Genomic DNA, 10,281 nt, shown 5'->3' on the forward strand with positions numbered 1-10,281 from the left:
ATAGGTTATACAAATATTCTAGTTTTTGAAATTAAATAAGTGTATTTATATGATATCGACGGTCGTTCCTTTTCATGCCACCCCATTAGAATGAAGAGAGTGTTATATGTATATTTTACAATTGAAATGTTTCGAAACATTTGTTGATATTGTTATTTTCATAGTGAAACCTTTACTCAAGACTCGTCTCAAAGCAATAAACTAGTGAAATGTTGGAACTGTAATAAATTAAGAATTAGTTTTAATTAAAGGTTGTGACTATTTGCAGGTACATACTATATCTGCAAATGATTGGCTATTTGCAGGTACATACTATATCTGCAAATTATTGGCTATTTGCAGGTACTATATCTGCGACAGGCGCAAAGCCTTCTACGCATGCGCGTGAACTGTCACTGTCAGCGTGTTTACTGTTAAAATTTTGTTTGAAGCCTCTTAAAATTTAGTTCGAACTCGCAAAGTGACGTATAGTAAAAAATATAATCCAAATTAGTTATTATTATTAATTGTTAGAAAATGATTATCATATACAACGTATAATACATACATACAAGTACAAGCCGCGAAGAAGCTAATTGATATAAATCTATTATAATAACGTGCGAAATTTATTTGCCTCGTGTATAATGAACGATTGATTAAACAAGTCTAGCATACATTAAATGTATGAAATTATAATCGGATTATAAGTTCACGCGCATGCGCAGAAGGCTTTGCGCCTGTCGCAGATATAGTACCTACAAATAGCCAATAATTCGCCGATATAGTACCTGCAAATAGCCACAACCTTAATTAAATGAAGATTTTAATTAGAGTATCCATAAAATCTTGCCGCCTCAAATATTGATAATTTTAGATTTCAATTTAATTTTATATTATAAAATACTCGTCATAAAATACAAAACAAAAGTACAATTTGATTTTGGATTCTCAAGATTTTGCTGTCTATTCTAAAATTTAGGTGTGCATAATTCTTCTATAAGTTTTTGTAGTAGAACTATGTACAATGTATAATATGTTGCTTAACAAAGATATCTTGTAATAGTAATATATCTAAATTTGTTGTGTATATTCGTGTAATACATATTATCTGATCGGCTTTTATTGTGATCCAATGAATCCATAAATAAATACTTTATTTCACTAATCTTATCTCAAATGAAATTATTTTTATCTACTATGTGATATGAATTTGCCATATATAATATACATGCATTATAAAATGTGTATTTAAAAATTATTAACGTTTTTAAAACAGTGTGTATTATTTTTAACATTTCATTTTATATGTTTCTACATATGTAGAATTAAAAATTGTATGTCTTGCCTCTCAGCACTGACCAGTATCACTATTTTAATCGTTAACATTTAAGGTTTAGTTATTCTAACGTTTGATCAGTTGTTGATTGTTTTATTAATTCACTTTTATTCATATTTTTATGTTTGCAAATAGTCACAAATTATTTAAATAATACTGGCCTATTTTATGAAGTGAAATTTTGCACGAAATATATTTTTATATATGTATACATAGTTAAATATTGTGCCATAGTATATAAATACATATGCCCTTGCATTGTTACTTGCCGACGTTCAATATTAATATATGAAACATGCACTCTTTTAAAGCAAAAGTGAATAAAATGTATCGTAAGTGATTTTGCATTGACAGTAACATTGAACGTGGATTCAGAGTTGTGATATATTTTGGTACCAAATTATTATTCCCTTCACTGAAGCTCTGTATTTGTGTATAAAATACATTGTATTTATTGTTTGTACGTAGATATTAGTCTTTTTTTTAATTAGTAATGCGCTTGTTTTCAATTACCATGTTATGTTCCTTGTTTTATATTTTTTCCTAACAAAAATTTAACAGACCAGGTAAAATTATTAATAAAACATTTTGAAATTATATACTATTTATTACAGATATATGTAAATCCAAAACCTTTGTATTTATTTTTTTATTTATGCCAGGAAGGCGTAACATAACATCTCTGGCTAGAAACATTGTACATTTGACACAGAGATAATATTGTTGCGTAGGGGTGGGTGGAGGATCCAAGTAAAAGGCCAACAGTCGTTTCACAGCATTTATTGATGATTCAGGAGATATACGTACTGACAGTGCTCAGTCCAGAATGACATGATATCGCCTACGTACCGCCTTATAAAGGGTAGATCTCTCAGGACGCCTAATCTGTTTACCTGTTGTATAGTCACGTATTTGGATATGTATTTCTACGACATTGGGTCTCCCCGTACCGATTCTGATAAATAGCTAATAACGGTCATTGTTTAGCCTAAATGCACTTAGAGTCCAGATATAATCTTTGGAAGTAAGTGCGAGCACTTAGTTAACCCGATAACAAATATCCGTTGGTCTAAGTGCAATTCGCTCAATCCGCGGCGTACGTAACAATATTATACAAATTAAATTCATATCAATTAAAAAATATGTAAATTTTCTGCATTTTAAACAATTCAGCGAAATCTGAGATTGCTGAAAACTTGAGATATACGAGAAAATGGGTCAGGTTGCCGATTCGTTGAAACCGTTTCAATGAAAATCAGGTAAATTGACAAACTCTGATTGGAAACGATCGACCTGGAGTCACAAATCCAAGGTCTGGCCAGCAGAAACCAGTGGGACTTGAACCCGTGACCACTTTGTTCAAAGCATTATATGCTAACCACTAATCTATTCTGCAGCACATACATTTTTTTGGGTTTGGGTGAAAAGCTTTCCTACTTGTTCCGACATTACATCGTCATCGTCATCACCCAGCCTTGCAAATATTCCATCGATGACTTCAAATATCGCATTCCCTTTCATTACTTTCTGCCGGTTCTTGGCCTGCTGGTGTTCATTTTGGTAGATTTAAAGATTGGGGAATGAGCATTAAGAATAAAAAATCGAATACTAATACTACTTCTATGTCTGCCACTGACGTTGTTTCATCATTAGAGCTGCGCCCAAGTGTTTCATTTGCTGATGTTTGTACGGGAGCTGCTAGATGTTTGAAGCCTGATATTAAAACTACGTCTACAAGTATTAGTGAATCTTCTATGGAAACGGTCGCAGTGACGTCGATGTTTGCCTCTTCTCCTACATCTGCCTGCTCAAATGGTCCTGATAGTCGTGATTCTGTTGTGACTGTGTTGGCTTCTTCTTCTGCTTCCTCTTCCGTTTCGTCTCCATTGGCTCAACCTCCGTTGGCTCAATCAAAACTGCCATTTCTTGTCTCAAAGAAAGTCACGCGCCAAACTGGGAGACCGAAAATTGGTAATTTATTACCAAAATGCACGAGGTCTCAGGACAAAGCTGGGTGCGTTTAATTCAGCCGTTTCTACTACATATTTGTGATGATATGGTAGCACTAACGGAAACATGGTTGACTTCATCATTTTTTGATGCTGAACTTTTTGATTCTTCCTGGAGGCTGCATCGTCGCGATAGAGTAGAACGACGTGGTGGTGGTGTATTATTTGCTTGTCGTGATTGGTTTCGGTCAGTCCGGATGACAAATTTTGAAACTCTATCTGGTGAGGACTTATAGAATTCATAACTTGAAAATCTTAATCGAGAAAGAATATTACGAAATACAAAAACCTTGTAAACATAGAATGAATTCAAGACGATAAACGATATATAATAATAATAATTATTATTTTTAGTTGTTTGTGTATATATATATGTTTTGTTTTTGTTATGTCTAATTTATTATTTTGTTTCTTGTCTTTTCTGTTATATTTTTGACCATTGTGGCGCATTAGGAATTCCTGTAATGCTACAACGGTCCAAACTTTAAATAAATAAATAAATTACCACTTATTTTTAATACGATAATGAAAATGTTTTTCAAATTAATTTTTTTACGAAAAAACAAATGACAATGCTTAATCGTTTTGCTATATTAATATGGGACGTAATTAATTGTACTTAATTTTAGACCATATTCATATAAGCTTTGGTAATAACAATTTGCACCCATAACAAATATAATGCACTTTTGTTATGTGATATGCTAATGCTCATCTCTAAAACATTTCGCCCTGCAAATAAAAAAATGCCCCTCTCTAAAATAGCTGGTACATCAGATTCAGCGTTCGCCCGGAAAATCAAACGTCAAATGGGTTGCCAGTAACAAAAATATTAAATGAATAGGGTCAACACTAACTTAACCTAACCTAACCTAACCCTTAAATAAATAAGTGTTGGCTGCTAAGATATTACGATGTGTTTGGATGGATATTACGATGTGTGGACCATGAGCAGAGTGGGAATAGACAGGAGCGGGGCAATGCACTATCACCCAACTGTCAAAAATTATAATTTCACTGACAAGGGCCAGTGAAAATGTAATTGGATATGTTTTTCAAAAAAAATATATTATAATTCAAAAAATATGTAAAAATTGTTGATAAAATCTTGATTTTTTTTGGCATAAAATATAGATGTAGATTAACATTCATACAATATAGATTAACATGCATATTATTTATTAATTAATTTTAAAAACAAACATACAGTATTTCAATATGTTTTTCGGTAATTGGACTATTCGTCACATTGCAGTGGTCACAAAGACAATTTTTGCCATGAAAATCGCGAATACACAATATTTGGCACTCAAGTTCTCGTTAGTATGATAGTTATCGTTAGTATTGAGTATCACCGCCGAGTAAGTGCAATCGGATTAGACCGAGTAGCATCCCAGAGACTGTGTGACCGTTATAATTGGTTTCGAGGATTATCTCCAGGCTTAAGTACAAGTCGGCTAACAATAAGATAACCCCAAATGCACTTAGCGGGGGTAGCGGTAACTCGGTCGCATTCCGGTAGAGTTCTCAGAACCCAAAGCGGTAGTGTTGGACTGACTTCCGTGGCACATCTAGTACGTGACCATAACAATAGGTAAACAAACCGGACGTCGAAGATGCCCTGAGAGACCTTTTCCTTTATAAGGAGGTACTTATGCAATATCAAGACATTCTGGACGGAGTACTTGCGGTGTGCGTATATTCTTAATCACCAATAAATGCTGTGAAACGACTTTGTCTTTTTACTTGGATCCTCTACCCACCCCTACGCAACAGTATGATGAACTTTTCGGCTGCCAGATGTTCCGTTATAGAGATTTTAGTGACTTTGTGACCAGTAATCACCGAATCATCTTTTTCATAACATTGATACCCAACAAGTTTTTAAAACATTAAAACAACAGTATATAAAAATCACACACATGAAATGAAATAATTATTTATTTATAATCATTATCATTATTAACATAATTAGAAATAAAAGTAAAGAATAAAAAATAAGGAAATTTTTGAATAATGGGAGATATACATTCATACATATGTACATACATAAGATATTAGGAATTAGAATTAGAATAAGAAAAATGTTTATTTCACAATAAAAATTTAAAGGAAGACAAGGTACCTACAATAAAATGGATCACTATACATATAAGGGAATTTTAAGATATGTGGAAAAATCTGTAAGATATGTGAGAGAAGAGCAAAATCTGGAAAACAATGGCCTCAAGAGGTCCATGAATAATCAATTATGAATATTTATATTATTTGCATTCCACCTAATTTATGTACGTATATACATATATGTGCTTTCCAAATCAACACTTGTAAGATGTATCTTTAAAAAACAATGGTAATATCTAGTTAATCAAATCAATTTAGTGCATTGTCATTGTGATTGTATCGATTTGGTTTGCTGCGTCAATTTCGGTGATAATGCGTCACATTTGCTTTGATTTTGAACAATTTCGGATAATATTTTATAATTTTCTAATATCTTCTCGTATCTGGATTGTTCTTTTTCTTCACGTGAACGCTTACTTAAAATAGTATCCGCATCTTCAATTATATTCATGCTTAACTTTAATTCACAGTCTTTATCTTTGTAGTCATATTCACTGTTGCTTTCTTCTCGATGTATTACAATTTTCAACGATTGATTTGTTTTAACCCCGATTTTAGCTATCGCTATGAAATAAGTCCACGGAGATGACTTCGATATTGACTTATTCAAATGTTTTCGACTTGATATATAGTGTATATAATATTTTTCCATGTTTGATATTGCTCGTATTTGCGATAGAATGTCAACCATATTTGCATCGGCCCTAATGGTTTGAATGTCGTTTACCACCAGTCCCATGAGCATGTTGAACAAAATGATAATTAACATAAACACAAACATTATGAATATATTTAATTTAACTGGATCCATTTCAAAATTCATATCGCTAGCGTCAAACTGTCCCGTTGACATTATGATAGTCTTGATAAGAGACATCACTGTATGCGGGTATAGATCTGGTTGTACATGAAGATCGTCCTCTTCTTCTTCTGGTGGATTCATAAATTCTCTAATTGACTTTATAGTGCTTTCGAAGAATGAAATTGGTATGCGATAGTATTCATACTCTATCTCCCCTTCTAATTCCACCGCATGCAACAGTTTATAGAAGCTTAAAGCAAATCCTGTAATGATGATGGAATGCAAAAAGAAAAACTTAACATAGTTCACTGATACATTTTTAAATACTGCCATGTTCATTGAAAGGATATTAATTCGGCCAATGGTAAAGTAGAGTGCAAATGAAGCGACCAAAACTGCAATTGCGGAATATTCCATTATCAATGTACGAAATAAACAGCAACTAAAAAATAACGTTAGTAGATTTTCAATATCTGCGAAGTACGTTCGTGAAAAATGTCCAGCTTTCATCATTTCAATACAACAAAACCCAAAGAAAAGTGTCGATTGAATCCAATTGATTGAATTCCCTTTAGCAATACTAAAAATGACTAAAATCCAAAAAATTAAATAATAAACAATGGATCCTATGAATGCATTACTCATTGTTTTCTTCTTCAAGTATAGAAAGCTCGTGATGACTGGATGCGTGAGAAGCGACTTCAATTCTGAATGCCCAGCCATGTATGTTAGTCCATTCCATTCTGTTTGTAGAAATTTATCTTCCTTCTTGATCTCAGCTTCTGAACGTCCATTCTCCTTTTTATAGTGTTGCGGCATCAAAAAAGTATAGTTGAATTTAATTTCGTAATTTTCATCGTCAGGATTTTTATCACTCGTGGTCAAACATTCGTCAAGGAACTTCTTCATAGTTTTTGATAGAATGTCCGCTATAGGAAGCTCGTTATAAACATTCATAGTGTTGATGCTTGCACCGTTCCTCAACAAATCCAACACAATAATTTGATCACCGTTTTTAACCGCATAATGCAGGGCAGTGTTTTGTTTATCATCTGTATAATTAATCTGTGAACGTATCGTATCATTTTTTAATAATATTTTAATGCATTCTCTCTTGTTGGTTTCGCTGCAATGTCGTTTATTAATATACTTTCCCTTTAATGCTATTTGTAGCAATGATTCGCCATTTATGGCATCTACCGAGGTGTTCCCATTCGCTAGCAATATATTCAATATTTTATAAAAGCCATTGCGACAAGCGATGGCTATTGATTTCGCATCATTTCCTGGACCTGTCAAGTTAGGATCAATTCCATTTTTTAACAGAACAGACACAACTGTATCGATGCCATTATCACAAGCGTATTGCACTAAAATATACAAGTATCCCTCATCACTGAGTAATCTTCGGAATTCGTTTGTGTTTTTGAACTCTTCGAAATCATTCAGAAATTGCTTTTCTCTGTTACCGTTCAAATGCGAAAGTAACTGGTGAAAATAAACAGCATCATGCGAAATTGATTTAGACCTGAGGCTAGTCATCAGATGGGGAAACAATTTTTGTATCATCGAACCTGCAGTCTGTCCTTCGTCATCTTCAAGATTAAAATCGATGGAGTATTTAGATCGTATGATTATAAATTTAATAACGAATTCTAAAATCCCCTCTGCTGCCGATTTCAATGCTGTTTTATTTTTCATATCAGTAATATTTACGTCTGTTCCAGCTTTGAGCAGTTCCTCTATTACGCCCAAGAATTTTATCATGGTTTCTGTATATTCGCTATTAATTTTTTTAATCGCCAGATGCAATACTGTGTTCCCGTCGCTTAAAATATTAACTTCCACGTGTCTGCTCAGCAATTCTTCCATGATTTCAATATCACCCGTTTCAGCGGCGAAATGTATAGCCGCTTTTTTATGTACGGGATTGATTTTATTAAGCCTGGCATTTTTATTTAAGAGTAATGCGACAAATTTACTATTACCACATTCAGAACACGCTATTTCCAGACATGTTTTGTTGTCTGGGTATCCGTAACAGTAATCGACATCAACGAATTTTGAATGTAGCAATTGATGGAATTCTGTTAGATTTTTTTTACGTAGAGCTTGAAGCAATCGTTCTTGAGGACCGACAAGCAATTGAAATCGTAGTAAATGCCAATAAGTCTTCAAGTAACGTTTCGAGTTCTCTTGGTAAGCTCGATGTTCTTGGTCTTGTCGATTTAAAAAAATGTCTAGTTCGTCAATCTTCTTTGATTTTGAACTAAACATATTTGTATGTATATTCCTCTGCTCATCTGAAATACATAATCGGTAACAATAAAGGTATGTTTATACTAGCTCAGCACAGACCGGCAACTGCACGTAAACAGCATTTCGGAAAATATTCTTAAGTACATAATATATGGACACATTCAAATGCTTCATAATTCATACGTAACGACAGTAACCGACAAAATGAATTCATACTATACAGCAGTGTATGTCATCGTATCGCAAATTCGGTTGTACAATTTGTTTTGGACAAAATTTTGACTCTAATAACAATGATTTTTTAATAACATTCGAGTCTTCGAATGACTTGTTTACTAATTTATACTGTATGTGCCTCGCCTATCAATGTAGTCGACTAACCAGTAGGCATAAGACACACCATTGATTTGTGGCACACCTAATTTAATATGTAGCATCATTGACTTGTGGGAAACCTAATTTAATAAGTAACACCATTGATTTATACCACATCTTAAACACCGACTGACCAAAATTGTACAACACTTTGTTGTTTTAAAGAAGAGTATATAAACTCATTACTGCTAGAATTTAAGTTAGTCATCACCATCGAAACTCCGAGAGTAGCAGTCAACACATCAGCAGCAGAACAAAGTTAAATAGTGAAGCAAAGTTAAAGTGAAACAGTTCTTCGTATCTCATTTAAATTCTCAATTCCATAATTAAATCTGTCCTTTTTCGAATATATCTACCAATAAAATAAATGAGACGCTTTAATAATTTTAGTTTAAAAAAAAAGAAAAATTATTTAATCTTTCATGAATATTTAATCAATGAATATTGGAATCTATAATCGGGTATTTTATCTTCCATTTGTAGTACTTTTCAGCTTTCAAATCTTTCTAAGTAGTCGTCCAGTTCAAATCAAACGTCAAAAGTACGTATTTTCACTGGGGTTTTTTCTATTGATAACTGGCTTACCTCGATAAAATAAACGAGTTTTTGTTATTAATCCACAAGAATAGTCGAAATATGATTTTTCTAAGTAGAATTTTATTTAATTCTCATATAAAGATAATTTAATATAATATCCCTATTAATTCAATTCAGATTCGTGTAAATACGATTAAATACTAGTACGAGCTTTTTGCTCGCAATTTTACCGATTTAAAGTTCAGCACACTTCCAATTAACCCTTTTAAACAAAAACAAAAAATAGTGTGGTCAGAACACTATCTCAATAAACATGTTTCAATAGAAAATAGTATTAACAGTAAGAAAAGATCCCAAGTGAAAATACGTACTTTTGACTTTTGATTTGAACTGGACGACTACTTAGAGAGATTTGAAAGCTGAAAAGTACTACAAATGAAAGATAAAATACCCGACTATAGATTCCAATATTCATTTTGAACAGGAAATCGACAGATTTTGAGACATCGACCGAACAACACCAAGATATATAAAAATTGCGCGATTTAAAAAACACATATCTCCGAATCTCGAGCCCATCAACATGTTTTATTACCAGATTCGTGTTCACTGGGAATATATCTATAAGAAAAGTCATATCTCGTCTCTGAATCAAATAAGTCGTCATTTGTCGAACAGTGTTATCTGCTTATATGACTGTGTACATTATCTGCTGTGTTATTTATAATTTACAGTCAAAATGAACTGCCTATAAAATTCCGTGTATACTAGGACAAGCCGATAAACTGTAGTACGAAAAATATTCTTTAATACATTATATGTACATATATGGAAACATTCATATATTCCGTAATGTG

The 10,281-nt window shown here is 32.8% G+C and overlaps 1 protein-coding gene across 1 annotated transcript; it reads right to left on the bottom strand.

The window, feature by feature from the left end:
• Positions 1-5,716: 5,716 nt before the first annotated feature.
• On the bottom strand, positions 5,717-9,004 carry LOC143915926 (transient receptor potential cation channel protein painless-like). The gene is made up of 4 exons (XM_077436745.1): positions 8,987-9,004; positions 8,734-8,872; positions 6,895-8,556; positions 5,717-6,648 (listed from the first exon to the last, which is right to left on the bottom strand). The coding sequence occupies exons 1-4, from the start codon at positions 9,002-9,004 to the stop codon at positions 5,717-5,719; spliced, it is 2,751 nt and encodes a 916-aa protein (XP_077292871.1).
• Between the last annotated feature and the right edge of the window lie 1,277 nt (positions 9,005-10,281).

This window comes from Arctopsyche grandis, chromosome 8, assembly GCF_051622035.1.
Source record: "Arctopsyche grandis isolate Sample6627 chromosome 8, ASM5162203v2, whole genome shotgun sequence".
Classification (NCBI taxonomy): Eukaryota; Metazoa; Arthropoda; class Insecta; order Trichoptera; family Hydropsychidae; genus Arctopsyche; species Arctopsyche grandis.